Source organism: Stegastes partitus, unplaced genomic scaffold (genome assembly GCF_000690725.1).
Source record: "Stegastes partitus isolate 25-593 unplaced genomic scaffold, Stegastes_partitus-1.0.2 Scaffold1559, whole genome shotgun sequence".
Lineage (NCBI taxonomy): Eukaryota > Metazoa > Chordata > Actinopteri > Pomacentridae > Stegastes > Stegastes partitus.
This window is the reverse complement of record NW_007579290.1, coordinates 88498-105676: the sequence shown is the minus strand read 5'-3', so window position 1 is coordinate 105676 and position 17179 is coordinate 88498. Positions and strand designations below refer to the sequence as shown.

Genomic DNA, 17179 nt, shown 5'->3' with positions numbered 1-17179 from the left:
TAAATTTATTATTATCATTATTTTGATTATATATATTTTACATGGAAGTGCCTACAAATAATGTTTTTTATTAATAATAATTAATCTGAAGGTTACTTTCTCAGTAAACATCAAATCAGAGATGTTCGAGGAGAAGATTTTTTTCATTTTCATTTCAGCTCCGATAACGAAGCTTATCAGCCGCGGTCACGTGTGTCCCCGGGGTCACGTGGTGTGCGGGCTTCACGGCAGCAGCAGCAGCAGCAGCCGCTCAGACCGGAGAGTTCAGCCTCCACCGAGCCTCCACACCGGAAGGTAGGATGATTTCCTTCTCCTCCGCACCGTCGCTTAACGGCTCCAGAAAAACTAACGGGCTCGTAATTCCCGGTAATGTGCGTCAGCGTCTCTCATTGAAGCGGCTGCGGGGTCTTTTAAATCCGTCTGAGGAGACATTTAACGGCTTCACGACTCCTGTTTGACTCTGAGCGTCTCTTTTGAAGTGTTGATGCTGAAAATATTCACGATAAGCTCCGACTAGCTGTTAGCTCCTGGCTTCTAATGTATTATTTGTGTGTGCTAAGGCTAATTAAATTACAGCTCGTCTCATAAATGGCTGTTTGGTGAGATTTAAACGCTCAACTGGGTCTTTAAACGCCTCACAGGTTTTATTGTGAAGTACTTTTATAAGTCAAGATTTACTGACTATAAAACGAGCATAGTTCGTATTATATAACCTACAGGTGCATGTGAGGGTGTAGTTTAAGTGCATGTGGAGGTAGATATGATTTTCAGATTGGGTTTTAATATTGTAATATTTCCCACATGCATTGTAGATATTTAAAACCACAAAAATAGCCACTTTTTCAACTGCTGTTTTTATTAAACCTGAATTATTTAAGTTGAGCTTAACATACTGAGTTCTAGCTTCTTAATATTGAGGATTTGCTGCTTTTCTCTGTTTTTTATTACTGTATTTCCAATATATTTATGGATTTGATGGATAAAACAAGCAATTTAAAGCCCTCACTTTGGGCTCTAGAGACCTTTTTGACTCTTCATTTTATAGATTTAGAGTTTAAGTTTTATCATCAGCTATTTTAATAACTCGCCAAACATACTCAATTTTAGCTTCCTAAATGTGAGGCTGTGCTGTTTTTCATGCTTGTATTTACAGGAACTTATATACTGGAGGGTTTGTTGGACTAATAAGGAACTTAAAGACATCACTTAATGGTCTGGAAACTTTTTCTTTTTTTTTTTTTAAATTTATTTAATAGATTTCAAGGGTAATCAAAAAATAATACAGATTAATCAAGTGTAAACAGTTGTAAGATACTTGAAACCACTAAAATGCTGAATTTAGTTGATTAATTGATCACAGTGAGTGAAGATGTTTTGATTAATCACCAGATATACTCAGTTTAGCCTCGCAAATGTGAAGATTTGTGGCTTTTTTTTTGTTATTTATGATAGTATATCTAATCAAATTTGGCAGTGGAGGGTTTGTTGGACAAAAAGCAAGTGAAAACAGCTGTACAATATTTGACAACAATGCATTCAGTGCTGAAATTAGTTGATCTGAGTCACAGTAAGTGAATCATCTGCTATTTTGAATAATCGCCAAACTTCTTTTTAACTTCTTCAACAGGAGGATTTGCTGCTCTTTCTGTTTCATATCACAGTGTATTCAATCAGCTGGAGTATTGGAGGGTTGTTGGACAAATAACCAATTAATAGACCTCATCTTGGGCTCTGGAAACTTTCCTTAACCATTTATTAAATACATTTAGAGGTTAATTAAAAAATAATACACATCAATCCAGTTGTAAGATGCATTAATCAGCATAAACATGAGCCTACACATTGTTAATCATTGCTGTAAATGTGCCAGAGTTGGTATTTTTCATCCATTTTCATCCCTTTTCGTCCATGTTGGTGTTAAATCCGTCATTAACCTGCAGACTCTGTGGGACAGCGTTGGTCAAAACAACAATGACGCAGACTCACGTTGGACGTAGTGCGCGGGAGAAACGTGCCGAGACAGGGAAAGCTAGATTTGTCTTAATCTTGTAAACAGGATTAACACTTCTTAAAGTCCTGTCACCCCACTCAGACCGAGCGTCGTAGCTGACAACTGGCTGTGCTGGATTTGTTTCGTGGATGTTTGATAATGTTGCAGCAAAAGGGACCTTTAAAAAATTAAAAGTCCCAGATTATTTAACGTGCAATAGGAGACGTCACATCTGTAAACACTGATTCCTGTAAATGAGGAAGAAGCCAAGCACTAGTTAAAAGTGAAAATGGAAGTACACGTGTCCAAAGGTCTCTCTTTCCATCTGAATCTTGTTGTGAAACTTGTTTGAAATTCACCGCAAGCAGATGTGTTCACCTCAACAACTTTTTTTTTGCTTACAGTGGAAACTAAAAAACAAACTTCCTCACTTGTTCTTGAGCTGTTGACCGTCTTGTTTAGGTCGACTTTGCTTGATTGTTTCAGATTTATAACTGAAACAACTGGTCAATAACACAATTCATCATATAAAATGAAAAAAAAAAATATATATATATATATTTTTAATGTTATTTTTAAAAATGTATATTTTTAAAAAATATTTTTTTTGCTATTTTTTTAAAAAATATTTGCTTTTATTTTTTATAATTTATTTATTGTTGCTGCAGTCTGGAATATTGTTATTACTACTTTTTTTAACATTTCTTTTTTTTTTTTTTACAAATATTATTTCAGATTTTATAGTGCATGGTTGTAAATAATGGTTAATTTAATTCTTAATTAATCCGAAGATTGTTTTTTTCAATTTACTTGTCTAATTATTTAGTCTGTTAAAAGTTCAAAAATGCCCACTGTGACACAAATCCATTGAGTTTACTTTGATATATGACAGAGAAAAGCAGAAAATGACAATTTAATTTCCTGTTTTTGACTGGAAATTGACTAAATGACTAATTTTTCAGCATTAATATCTCATCTGCTGTGAATGTCTTTATCTTTTCTCACCTACTCCTAACCCAAATTTTAAAGCTACTGCACAAGCTTCACATCAGTGTGTCACCTTTGTTATATTACTTGTGTGTGATGTAAATATATTATTAATACATCTTGAGGTGAACTGTTTTTTGCTAGCAATCTCAGCTCCTTTGCCGTGTTCCTCACTTGTTGTTGAGTTTTAGACCATCTTATGCTGCTGGACTTTGCTCATTTTTGGGGGGATTTAAAGCTAAAACAATCGTTCGATTATATAATTCATCATGTGATAAATTATTAGCACCAATCAGGAACAATGACAAACATTTCCAGCTTCGGACTCTTTGTCTGACACATGTACGCTTATAAAACACCGTCTATATATATTCACAATGCAAATCCAAGCAACAGTGAGTTTGTCCTAGACCTAAATGTTCACCTGTTATTGATCTGTCCAACAGTGTGTCTTCTGATGTTTACCGACTTGTGTGTTCTTGTTTCGTTCTGGATGAAGTCAGTCAATTTCAAGCCCACACACTTGAGCTCGCCATCATACTTCAGTATCTGTAATGAAAAGCAACGCAGCGGGCCCTGAACGCAGCGCTGTGGGAGTGAGGCTCAGACTAAATTTGGTGGTGTGCAGATCATGCAGACGGTGGACAGAGATGTGGCTGCTCGTCCTGATCACTCTCATCTAGACTCTTCTGCTTTGTCCATTAAAATGAGCTCCGCACGTTCAGTCCACAATGTGCTGCTGCAGCACATTACGTCCACACAGAGCTCAGAGTGATGCTGCTATTACCTGGGTTTGTGCTTGATGGAACAATTTCTAATAAGCAACCAACTACTGGCTGGACTGCTGTGATGTTTTATACAGACTGAATGTATTTGTGTCACGATGGGCATTTTTACCTCACTTTGTTTTTGTTTTTTTAAACTTTCCACAAACTAAACAATTCGTAAATTGGGGAAAACTTAACAATAATATTCCAGAAAATAATAACCTTAGTTTAATGTATATTTTTTATTGTCTAATAAAGGATATAGCATGTGTAAAAACATTGAAATAGCCTATAATAATATGATATATAATGATAAAAACTCATTCATTCAACATTTTTGCTGTAAAAACGTCTATAATTATAAAAATATCTCTCATTTAACAAACAAATTTATGTGACATAAAAGAATAAATGCATCTCTTTTCTGTTAATTGTCACTAGTTGCATATATTTTAGAAATATATCTAGAGTATTAAAATTAGATTTGACAGTTTCATAAATTAAATATAAAGGAAATATTGGTAAAATTATGATAAATCTGTCTTTTTATGTTAAAAAAATATTCTATGGTTATTCTAAGTTACAGCTTTGTTACATCACTTTAGATTAGTTGTGTAAATTTCGTCCATTTTTGTAATTTTATTAATATTTTTGTGTTTTCCAAAAACACAGAAAGTCACTGAATGACACATTTTTATGAGCTTTTTCCTGGTTCCCAGAGGATGAATCCCACTCACTTTGCTTGGTTTTTATATCTGTTTATGCATTATTTTATGGTGCTCAAACTGCTTCTCAAACAAATAACTGACAGATTAAACGGTTCCCTCGAGCTGCTCTGTTTATAGAAACTTTTCCGGCGCAGAACGGTGCCGACGGGGGGCTTGAGCTAAGGTAGCTTATGTAAGCGTTTTAGAGCTCAGGCTGGGGGGTAATTTCCCCTCCGAGTGCTCGTAGAAAGGTCAGAGGAGCTGTGGTGGATGGATCAGACCAGGGGGACGCTGCCCGAGGAGGACGGAGGGGCAGAGGAGGAGGAGGTAGCTGGGGTGAATGCTGTCCAGGTAGCATGGAGCAGACAGGGAGGTCACCTGTAGAGCAGCGGCTGCACCTGAAGGCTCCCTGGACTCTGGTGAGTCGAGGTGAGGGTCTGAGTTCTGGTTCAGTATGCAGACTGGGTTGAACTGTTTTTCTGTAGTGTTGCTTTGGTTTAATACGCTGTAATTTTTATTTTTTTAAAAAGTAATTTTAGGGAATTTTTCCTTTTTGTTTTACAGATTTTTTCCCCCAATATTTCTGAAATACATGAAAATATGCAATAAATTAGAAAGAATTACTGTTAATTTAGACAACTAATATAAAGTGACGAGAATTAAATATAAACCTGTAACTTATAAAACCATAACATTTTTATTTTGTAAAGAATTTTTTTTTTTTTTAAATAAAGAGACAAGTTTATTATAATTTCACAAATTAATAACCCTAACCCTAACCCTATATAAAATTCTTTTTACATGAAACTGGTAAATTCAAGTTCATCACTCTGAAAATGTCTCTAAAACTTGAAACAATTAGTGAAAATTAACCCAAAAAGAAACATTGATTGTATAATCTTGCATAAATTTCTTTGTTAAATGACGATCTTTTACAATAGTTGACGTTTTCCTAATCAAAACGTTGAATGAATGTGTTTTCATCATTATATGTAGTTTTATATATTGTTATTACATAGTATAGATAATTACATTGTTGTTACACATGTAAATATCATTCATTAAAAATGTAAATTACTTCTTACTACTGCTCCAATTATATTTTATAAATAAAATGCCAAAAGGTCATGAGGTCATGTCAAATTACATCTCTTATTTTCTGTTATTTTACAGAATGCTTTGGGCACCACAGCTGCTGGAATAATATTGTTTGTCTTTTATTTTTATTTTTTTTTAAAGTGCAGGGCTCCAAATGATTAGTTTACTTATTGATTATCCTCAAGATTATTTTCTCACTTTACTGACTGATTGTTTACTCTGTGAAAAGTCAAAAAGTTTAGGAAAAATGTCCACTGTGACACAGATACATTTGCTTTCAGAACATATTGTGATTAGATGTTGACAGTTACACTGTCTGGGATGTGAATGTTTAGATCCAGTGAATTAATTTTCTTTCATGACATTGATGTAAAAATCCTGTAAATCCTAAATTACCACAAAGCATAAAGGCCTAATTAACCAGATGTCTAAGTGAAAGCCAAATGCTCTACACTAAAGCATCACAAGAACAACGACATCTTCATTGGTCGACACATTTTTTTTATCAAACTGTACGACTTCACTTTTCATTGTCATGAATCATGTTAAGGTCAGCAGAGCTTAAAACACACTGTGATGATGATCTGATTAGTCTGGATGTCCAGAATCAGAGGCACAACAAGATGTTCCCTCCATGTTTTTCAGTTGTTATCAGCGGATTATCATTTGCTGAGCATAATTTTGATCTGCGGTTCATGAGGTGCATTAGAGTTCAGTTGGTGCAGCGGCTGCCAGTCTGAGAGACTCAATGGTTTCAAAGTCCGTCCAGCTGGTATGCAGCTCAGATTTAGTCGGTGTAAACTCGCCCAGTGTTGTTCTAAACACAAGCTGCAGGAGATTTCTACCTTCTCTTTGTTCAGGCCACACACACGACAAGTTTCTGTCCGTATGTCGTGTTTTCAGCTGCGTATCTGAGAAATATCTTGAGCTCATACTGAAAGTGGTGTTTTTGCCAACTAGAGTAATGACAGGTGTTGAGCAACGTGAGCAGCTCATAATGACACTCATATGACTGCGACTGACGTTAGCGGGGATGAAACAAGGTGCAATAAGGACAAAGGGGAAGTCTGAGGAGTGAAACTGCCTCCTGTTTCAGGAGATTTAGGAGGGAAGTCACAAGTCTGAGCTCAGAAAACTTGGACAAGAGACAGGAGACACCTGCCTGCAACAAGTCAATGCTGAAGTCGTGAAGTGTGATGTGATGCTCTGGAGAGAGACAGAAAACAGCTGTGATAAGCCGGATTTGTTTGGACAAACAGTCACTGCTGATTGATTTTATCAGTCATCTCAATAACAACATGTTTATGAAAGTGATCTGTGGTTGACACGAGGGTAAGGCGATGTTTCTTTTGTTCATCTTGTCAATTTTAGGCTTAAAACCTTTGTTTGCTGTTTAAATCTTAGTCACTGGCATTGGTTTAGACTGAAGGGGAGCCTCTTTTCTTTAGTGTAATAAAAATCACTGGCAATTTAGAGGTTTAATTTATAAATTATGTTTCAAACACAGATGTAGACTCAAGATGCTGCCTAGGGAAACTGAAAAAGCACCAAAAAGAAGTTAAAAATGCAAAAGTTAACCATCCAAAGGTAAACAACACGATTAAATTAGAAAAATATAAAACGTAAAGCTCTAAAAAATAAAAAAAGGAAATAAGCAGTAAAATTAACAGACCTTGACTTTTAAAGGCTTTTAGTTAACAGCATTTTGGAAACTTTAAGGTTTTCATTTTGGATTTAAAGACTCCAAAACTTGGGGCCTCGCTGGACTCACTCCAAGAGATGATAACACTCTTAAATAATCTCTACACGATGAACCAGAAATGTTGTGTAAATGTTCTCGAGCGTTTCTGAAGTGACAGTTCTGTTTATAAAAAGCACAGATAAGAGTTGAACCTGTTCCATTTGTGTCTCTATCTATCTCGATGTGACTAACCTTGCTATCTGTCACGTTTCACTTGATTCTGACTCCTCACACATTGACCCAGCAGCTGTGACAAACATGTTCAACAGAAAGGTTATGATAGAATCGACCCTCTTATAGTCCAGCGTGAGCGCTGAGCCTGAACCACTCAAGCCTCGTGTGAAGTGATGAGCTGTCTGTTGTAGTCTGTGTTTTATTTTTGTGATATAAGAGGAGGCTTTCAGTGCAGCGGCAGTACGTTCTGGATGGGTTTAACACCAGAAGCATGGCATGTTTTAAAGGCTAGTACGTGGGTTATTGCTGATGGAAGGCTTTACCTCCTGTAGATATAACAGAGGAATGTCAGATACAAGCTGTAATCGAGGAAAAGTCTGAGCAGAATAACTTAATCGATCTCAGAAACCAATGAATACGTTTATCACTTTAGCTCTCAAATAAGACGGAAGCCGAAAACCGTTTAAGAGAAGCGATAAAAGTTTTGACATGATGTGAATATAGCCCTGATTTACACCTTAAAGATCAGATACAAGCTTCAAGGGATGGGACTGAAGTTTGAAAGCATGTCACACTGTTCTTCACCAGGGAGGGTCCATGAGGAATCTTCAGAATCTGAAGAAACGATTTGGTTTGAATAATATAATATATACAATAAATTCCAGCATTATATTGAACAACTAAGGGAGAGCAAATTAGCAAAAATTCATAGACAATATGTTGCTAGAAAGTCTTCATCGAGGCATGTGAATGGAAAAAAAAACATCTCAAAATGTCATTCACTGAAGAGGAAACAAATACAGGAAAGAGGGAAGTTATGTGAAATGGAAAACTGTAAGTTCAGCTTTATGGAGAGAGTTTTGCTGGAAAAGCCTCATGAAATAAGTCATTACAACAACTCTAAACAGACGTTGTACCAGATCTTCTAAGTGCTGCATTAGTGGAGGATTTTCTGAGGCAAATCATATATTTGAGTCTTGCCCATTGATAGTTTCTTTCTGGCAGGAGGATCATAAGATTTTACCAAAAGTATTTCATTTAGACATTTCATTTGTGCTTCAGTGTCCTGCCATCACCGCTAATATTTAATATCTATTACAGATTTTAAGTGCAGCTGGCAGGAAAGCCAATATCAGACATTGTGGCTAAGAATGGAAATACCTACAGTAGATGATTGGATTGACATTATTTGTGAAGTGTTGGATGGAAAGAGTTACTTTCAAACTGCAGCCGGACAAGTTTTTGAAAAAAGTTGGATTGTTTACATCACAACTATAGGACCAATATTTGTATAAGGTTTCTTTTTTTTTTTTTTTTTTAATCAGACAATGATTATTTTTTAGATAGGAGCTGTTTTTACCTTGTCTGATAAAAAAAAGAAACCTTATACCTATAATCAGAGTACACAAAATAAACCTAATCATGCGAATATTTATATAACGTGAATTTTCTTTCTTTTTAAAACATTTTTTTTAAGTGTGGATTTCTATTTTTTTCTTCTCTTAGGTTTTTTTCTTCTCTTTCTCATTTTCTTCTATTTTTATGTATTGGACTGGTCCATATATGCTTCTGTGCCTATTTAATTTATTCTCACCTTGAGTTAAAATTGTATTTTGCAGAAGTCCATTCTAATTCTTGCCGTATACAAAAACCCTAAAAAAAATTACAATTCTACAATTTCCTTTAGCAGACGCTTTTATCCAAAGCAACGTACATCTGAGAGCAGATACAACACAAGCAAGGATCCAGTCAGGAGGAAACAACCTGGATAAGAGCCAGCACCTCTTATTTTAATCAAACTTGAGTGTCTTTTTACATCCTGTGATGATATTATCATGTGACGTCAAGAGGGGGCGTCGGCACTTTATGCACAAATACAGAAGCCCAGTAGAACCCGCTACAGTACCACAGTAACACCAGTAGTGACCCAGTTTGGATCAGTGGAGCACCGGCTCACTGGATAGAAAACCAGTTTGTCACGAACCAAACAGACCTCATGCAAGAACATTTCTGCGTTCTTGTCTGTTTTGAATGAGATCGTTCTGCTGGTGTTCAAATTCATAACTAACCAAAGAATGAAACAAAGAATTTCATCGTCTAGCTTCTGCTGTAAGAAATGAGCAGACAGACAATAGTGTGAGACGACCTTGGAGAATATTAATAGTACCGCTGTCAGCAGTAAATGGTTTGACATTAAGCAAGAAGCTAAAATTATCTTTCTCAAGCAAAGTGGTCTGTGGCTTATAAGAGAGGCAGTACAGGGGACGCGAGAGTCACAAAGACATTATGGGGGATTATATTATGGGGTAGCTGAGGTGATGCTGCAGGGTTGGTGCAGCTGATGACGACCTGCACGAAAACTGAGGCAGCAGAAGTCAGAGAGTTTTCCTGACAACTGAAATATACGAGCTACTGCAGCGAAATGTGGCTACAAAAATGATCAAATCTAGAACAATAAAACAACCCTAAACCGTCACAGATTTATTACTGGCTGTACAAAATTAGCCCTTTAAAACATAGAGAATACACACAACAAAAAATCGTGCCAAAAAGCTCCGTTAGCTGACTATATTTACCCAAAGTGGGTCAGTTTTGGCCCATTGATTGTGGCTTGTGTTCCCTGTGGAGACAGAAACTCTCTGTCCTCTCTGCTCTGCTGCTTGCTGCAGCCGAGGCCCCGATTGAGTCTCGATCAGCTCAGGACTCTTTTGAGGAAAATGGGACAGAGCCGCTGTGTTTAGGGACCAGCTTGCATCTCCTTTGCAGACTATTCTGAACAACAGGAGCCTTACTACAGGGACGGTGGCCTAGTAAGACACAGGAAAAAAAAGATTACATGGTTTTATTCTGCTGTTAATTCAGGCGAGATCACGTTTAGATGGCTGGTGAAGCAGAAGTTCTTAGAAACCCAGCGTGGATACCGTCATTGCAACTGCTAATCGATTGTATTTTTGCTGCCAGGTGGACACCATGAACTATGTGGGGCAGCTGGCGGGCCAGGTGCTGGTGACAGTGAAGGAGCTGTACAAAGGGATCAATCAGGCCACTCTGTCGGGATGCATCGACGTGGTCGTGGTGCGACAGCCGGATGGGACGTTCCAGTGCTCCCCTTTCCACGTCCGCTTTGGAAAACTGGGAGTGCTGCGCTCCAGAGAGAAAGTGGTGAGTGTTTGTAACGCTCAAAGGAAACGATAAATAATAGATGTGAGCACGATCGTTATGTTTTTGAGTTACGGACAATTCGAGATAGATAGATAGATAGATAGATAGATAGATAGATAGATAGATAGATAGATAGATAGATAGATAGTCTAACTAATTAAAAAAAAATCTGAAATTGTAATTTGATTAAATATAAATTAAACTCTGCTGCACTAACTTATGAACACCAGCTAGCAAAAAAAAGTCTAGAAGTCTAACAGGTAGGCTAAAAGCAATGATTAAATGGTTGAAACAGATGGAGTAATGGCTAAATAGTGACAGTATGGAGCCAAATATTGGTACTAATATAATGAAAATGGAGTGGTGGTTACTGGGAATGGGAAAACAATGTGGAATTAGTTAGCTAAATGTAATGGATCTGTGGCTAAAACATCCAGGTTCTGCCTCCAAATAGTAAACTGACCTAAAATCTGCATCAAAATGAAAGGTAACACTATTTACGGTAGTTAAAATCTAATTTTAAAGGTTGATAAAGGGCTACTGAGGCTCATATGACAGGCCTGTGAGGGTGCAGCCAGCAAAAAAAAAGTTTGGAAATCACTCTTGTACACTATAATGTTTTCCTCTTCCTGCAGTCTTGACAGATCTCAATCTCTAATAATTTAATGATATCGAAGTCTGCACATTGATCCAACCATTTCAGAGTGTTCTAATTGCCCTCTCCTTCCATCTCAAGCACATTACCATCCAGTCCACTCACTGCTTCCCACAGGAGCAGACTGCACTTTCTCTCTATTTATAGACGCCGTAGTGGTCAATGTGGACGAAGACAGGAGGCGCAGACCGAAGCTCTGTTCAGCCTCTTATTCCTGACTTGCTAAGATTCATCCCATTCAGAAAAAGCCGTCTTACAGAAGAGTCTTCTCTGTGCTGTAGATGCACAGCAGAGCCAGACGGTGCAGGAAGGAGGTCTGTGGTTGACAGAGACGATGCTTTCACTGATTCTTGCAAATCACGTGGGGGGGCTGAACAGCATCTTCGTTACTCTTTGTTGTAGAGAAACCAAGCAGGAAAAAACAGAACAAGAGCTTATCTTGGAACTAAATGTCAGCACCTTGAAGACATTTCTACTGTAGTTTGTCTGTCTGACAGTTTAAAGATGGAATAAATAGATCACACAGTCATGCTACATGCTGTATGGTTGTTTATGTTGTTGACCTATTTAACAACCAAATTCCACCGAGGGAGGCAGCACGGTTTGAGTTAAAGCCTGTTTGTTTAAATCGTGAATAGAAACCACAGAAAGCTGTTTAGCTCTAAAGCTTCAGGTAAATCTGTGGCACGGTATTTATGAGCTGTATTATAAACATACACATTGTACTTTTCTTTGGAGCCTTATTAGAGCTTGTTAAAACCTGAGGCCATCTGAGGAGAACACGGTGACCTGGTACACAATAAGCAGCGTACAGAGTGTGTAGTGTCCTCTGAAGTGTGCTGTTTGACTCTGCAGATCGACATTGAGATCAATGGAGAACCCGTGGAGCTCCACATGAAGCTTGGAGACAATGGAGAGGCCTTTTTCGTGCAGGAGACAGAGCAAAATAATGTGAGTTATGTTCACTATATGATGAAAATGACGAAGAATTGGATCTTTTAGGAGGGATAAATTATTTGTTGCTCCTTTTATTAATATTTTCTCTAATACAGGAGGTCGTTCCCGCCCATCTGGTGACCTCGCCGATCCCCACAGAGGAGGCTCTGTTCAGGAGCAGAGAGCCCAGATGTGTGGAGACCAGCCAGCCTCTCGGTCCAGATGACCCGTCCCCCGGAAACCTCCAACTCTGCGCCAACTCGGCCGGCAAGAAGAAGAAGAGACGCAGGAGGAAACACAAAGCTGAGCCACGCAAGGAGGAGCAAACGACAACATCTACAGGAGGGGAGCAGGAGCTGTGTGAGCTCAGCTCTGATGAAGAGCAAAGTGCACACAATGGACGGTGAGTAGACGAGTGTGCTTTGATCTGCTGGTCATGTAGCTGTATTGTAAATGTTGTGGTTTCCTGTCATCAGAACATCTTCACTGTCAGTGATGAAGGACAACATGGACCACAGGCAACATTCCCCGCTCACCGCCCTTGAATGGGACAGTTATCCTTTCTCTGATGGAGACTGGTCTCCCTGCACAACGTGAGCCGCCTTAACTCTGCACATTTAATATTTACATGGTTAATGCCAGCACAGAGGAACAAGAAGACGGTCTTTTTTTTAATCAAAGCAGACAGATATGAGTGAAACAAATCATTCCCACAAGGTTGTTAGAGCTGACTCAGTGGAAATGTGTTTGTTTTTGCTTACATCAGGGACGTGTCCGAGCCCATGTCGCCCAAGAGCGACTCTGAGCTGATGGTGAAGCCGACAGAGAGCATGCTCAGGGCCGAGTCCCACATGCAGTGGACCTGGGGGGAGTTTCCAGAATCCACCAGGGTACAGCTCATTAACTCAGACATTATCCTCACTTACACATAACTAAAGGCTTGCTGTGATTGTTTTGCAAAGATATGTATGTATATTTTACTGTTGTTGTTTTGCTTCCAGATCAACAAAAAGGACAAATTGGAGCTAAAGAAGTTGACCATCACCCCCTCAGAGAACACACACTTCAGGGTTATTCTGAGCTCAGAAGCCATGGAGGAAGACTCAAGAGGAGAACAGAGAACAGCAGATTCCATCTGCAGCATTGTAAAACCAGAGCCCCGGACCATCAAACCGCAGCCTCCTGAAGCTTCACTACACGATACGAACATCACCGAGCCCAAACCAGCACTTTCAGATTTAATGTCCAGCAGCTTTACCTCAAAGCCAAGTCACTCAGAACTCAACACAAATAACGTGCGCAAAACCAGGTGGACGTCTTCACCGCCAAGCCGCAGGGCCAACGGAGGAAGTAACCCAGACGGAGACTCAGCAGCTGTTTGTTCTGATACAAGAGCCTCCCCTAAAGTCACCGACTCACCCAACAAGAGGAGAGGTAACTTCCTTCAGACATCACTCTGATAGTGTCTCATAGCTTCTGCAGGTTGTTGTTCTTTACTGAAGAAGTATGGATTCAGAAATGATCATTCAAGGCAATACATTTGGGGATAGATGTCAGAAAACAGGAGTAGAAAGGTACAATTTCTAATGTAGATTGTTGGTTTTTCCTTCTAGGGGCTAAATGAAAGTTATTGGGATGGGGATTCATTTTTGTTTACTACAAAGCGGGTCTCTCACTTTCTTTAGAAAAACAAGCACAATATTTATTGCAAACATACAAAAATGATAGAAATAAAGAATCCAACTGCTTTGCTTTGGAGAAAAGAACTGTCTCAGAGTGAGTATAATAAACCTCCCAAGGAAAAATCCAATTACAATAAATCTAGAATGTGAAAAAAAAGAGCCTGAGTATACTTCAGAACACATTTAAAGCTTATCTGCATCTGCTTAACAAGAAATACTGAAGACATATTTATTAACGTCAGTAGTTGTTACTGTGCATCTAACATGACGTGGGAAAGTCTTTTCGTACGTGGAGGTAGCACCCAGTCTAAATGTATGTGAATGGTAACAGGAAGGATGTGGTCTCTGTTTGGGCTGCTCTGCATTCACAAGCAGAAGTTTAAAAAAAAAAAAGGAAGTGAAAAAAATGAAGTCAGCAATTTCTAAGTAATTGTGTCTCTGGCTTTCCTTTTTTAAAGGTGTGAGGAAAAGGAGTCAACACCAGGGACCTGAAGACATTTACCTGGAAGACCTGAATGTACTTGAACCTGACGTTGCTGCTCGGTACTTTCCAAAAAGGTGCAGACTGAAGAATTCTTTCAGCTTGAATTTAGGATTATTTCATTTCAGTACTTGTGCTACTGTTGCTATCCAGCCCTACTGGTAAACAGAACCTCAGAATTGGTGAAAATAAAGTGAACTATTGTGCATTTTGGAGGAAATAAATACGGCAGCAACGACTTCTACAACTCTGTGACTCTAGTGTCTGAACATGACCCATCTGTCTGTTTTTCAGTGAGTCTGAGCAGGTTCCTAAACACTGGGTGGAGACGGGACGGCGCTCTGGATCCCAGTCGCCCCAGTCGGTGGGCAGCGCAGCAGCAGACAGCGGCACCGAGTGTTTGTCCGACTCTGCTGGCGATCTGCCTGACGTCACGCTGTCGCTGTGCGGTGGCGTCGGAGAGAACTCAGAGATCCCTAAAGGTAACAAATGATCTCTGCTATCAGGTGTTAATAAGTGGAGGAACTCTGGTAGAGACGTCAAACTCTAATGGGAACAGTAGTTTTCCCTCTAAAAGCCAAATAGAATCTGAAAACTGTATTGCTCATACAGATCATGAACCTATTTTGTATCTTAGAGGTGAGAAAACTACAATCTAAGGCATGTTTGCCCACATATACTGCATACATGCACTTATGGCGTATGTACGTTCTACTTTTTGACATTTATTCACACATTTTTATCTTAAATCTTTATTCTTTTTAATACTTTTTTAATCTCTCTTGTCTAAATCCGTTAATGATCTGATAGCTGGTGATTACATTTATTTATTACTGAAATTAGCCGGAAAACTATTTGAGCCTGACTGAATCCACCCCACACAGTCACATTAATGGCAGTGGAGGTGGAGTGGGAGCAATATTTCACAAAAGCTTACTAATCAACACAAGACCTAAACTTAGCCGTTACTCATTTGGAAGTCTTATTGTTAGTCTGTTACATCCAAATTTGTTCTGCAGGAGCTTTCTTCCTGTTAAAAGGGAGTTGTTGTTTTTTTCTACCAGAGCTTCTCAGAGGGAATCTTTTGATTTGTTGGGTTTCAGCGTCCTAAGTTGACTTTATGTAAATGCAGCTGATTTGAATTTCACTACTCATGTTACTTGTGTGTGAAAAATAAAGCTTTGACGTTGTGGTTTATGAGAGTGAAATAAGCAGGATTCATTATATTGTGGACTCACAAGCCTCTGTGCACAGATGGTGTTTTGTTTAAACGTTCACGTCTCTCCGCTTCCAGAGAAATTCATGGAGCACATCATCACCTACAACGAATTTGCAGAGAATCCAGCAATCATCGATAATCCCAATTTGGTGGTTAGAATCGCAAACAGGTGAGGTCTTCTTACACCCTAGCACTCTCGTTACAATTTTATTTAATGAATAATTAATAATAAATTGCATCATTTGCATGCGATAGCTAAAAAAAAAAACACGTTATTTTCCAGGTATTACAACTGGACGCTGGCAGCACCGTTGATACTTAGCATGCAAGCTTTCCAGAAGAACTTGCCAAAGGTATCTTCTAGTTTGTGTTTACATTGAGCTGCTTCTATCTGCACATCGGGCCTGTTTACTTATAAACCTTCCTTTCGACTGGCAGGCGACAGAGGAGGCCTGGGTGAAGGAGAAAATGCCAAAGAAGCCTGGACGCTGGTGGTTCTGGAGGAAGAGCAGCGTGAAACAGGTGTGATAGAGAACCTCTTTATTTAAGTGACTTTGCATTGTAAATAAGTCCAGACAGATGATCAGCACGTCACTGTTTTGCATTATTATGTAAAGACTCTCATAAAAGAGCCTTTATGTCAAATCTTCTACCGCGTGTTGGTGTTTATTTCTAGCTATTAATGTGAAAATATAGAAGTCTGATGATCTTTCATCCTCTCCTCAGTTATCGTCAGAGACCAAGTTAGAGCGACAGGAGTCTCTGACCAGAGAGAGTCCGGCCCTCCACCAGGCCCCAGAAACACAGTGAGTCAGCAACAAAGCTTCCTCACAACACTACAGTCACACACCGACGCAGCAGTGTTGGGCAAACATGTTGCACAGACGGTGGATCAGTGTGTGTTAGTCAGCGAGCGGTGCTGTCAATCCATGACTCATGAACTCATTAAGAATCTCCCCCAAATAAATTCTTACAATATCATTTGAACCAGGAGATTAACAGTGATGGAAATCATTAAGGATGTTTTCAGTGTAAAAGGAGGAAGCAGCTGAGGAGGTCTGCTGCCCTCTGCTGACTGTAAATGACCCTGAATCACATCATCTTGGATAAATGTGTCAGTGAATTTCCCTGCTGGTTGACTCAACGTTCTTCTGGCCAAATGCACAGTTTGCTCCGGTCTTGACACAGTTCTCTGGTCTGTGTTCTCTCTCTTGCAGGCAGAAAGCAGCCGAGTGGTCGAGCGATGACGAGACTAAAGAGCTGAACGCCGTGGCTCCTGCTCTGACACCTACTGAGCGCGTGCAGACAGAAGGCCCGGCGCCGGCGCCGTGTCACTCTTACAAGAAATCCCTCCGCCTGTCGTCTGCCCAGATAGTAAGAGACTGAAGTCAGCTGTGTGATTAACTAGGACAGGACAGAAGTAGACTCATCAATCTGAGTCACACTGATTATGCACACTGTAGCCTGAAGAAAAAGAGGCAAGAGGAGAGCTTTTTGTTTACTTTGGTTATTTATTTTGTGTATAAAACAACAGTAAGTTTTGTTTACTGACTCCCTGCAGCCTGGAAAAAGAGAACTGT

General features: G+C 39.1%; 1 protein-coding gene across 1 annotated transcript in view; it reads left to right on the top strand.

Annotated features, from left to right (window-relative positions):
* The first annotated feature begins 125 nt into the window (after positions 1–125).
* Positions 126–17179, top strand: part of LOC103371295 (phosphatidate phosphatase LPIN2) — a 21589-nt gene continuing 4535 nt past the window's right edge. The window contains exons 1-14 of the mRNA XM_008300561.1: positions 126–294; positions 10426–10626; positions 12137–12232; positions 12334–12620; positions 12694–12810; positions 12984–13107; positions 13219–13651; positions 14358–14457; positions 14675–14862; positions 15675–15768; positions 15883–15952; positions 16038–16121; positions 16326–16405; positions 16817–16973. Coding sequence (XP_008298783.1) covers positions 10435–10626; positions 12137–12232; positions 12334–12620; positions 12694–12810; positions 12984–13107; positions 13219–13651; positions 14358–14457; positions 14675–14862; positions 15675–15768; positions 15883–15952; positions 16038–16121; positions 16326–16405; positions 16817–16973 — 2022 coding nt within the window. The 5' untranslated portion in view covers positions 126–294; positions 10426–10434. The remainder of the gene's footprint in view (positions 295–10425; positions 10627–12136; positions 12233–12333; positions 12621–12693; positions 12811–12983; positions 13108–13218; positions 13652–14357; positions 14458–14674; positions 14863–15674; positions 15769–15882; positions 15953–16037; positions 16122–16325; positions 16406–16816; positions 16974–17179) is intronic.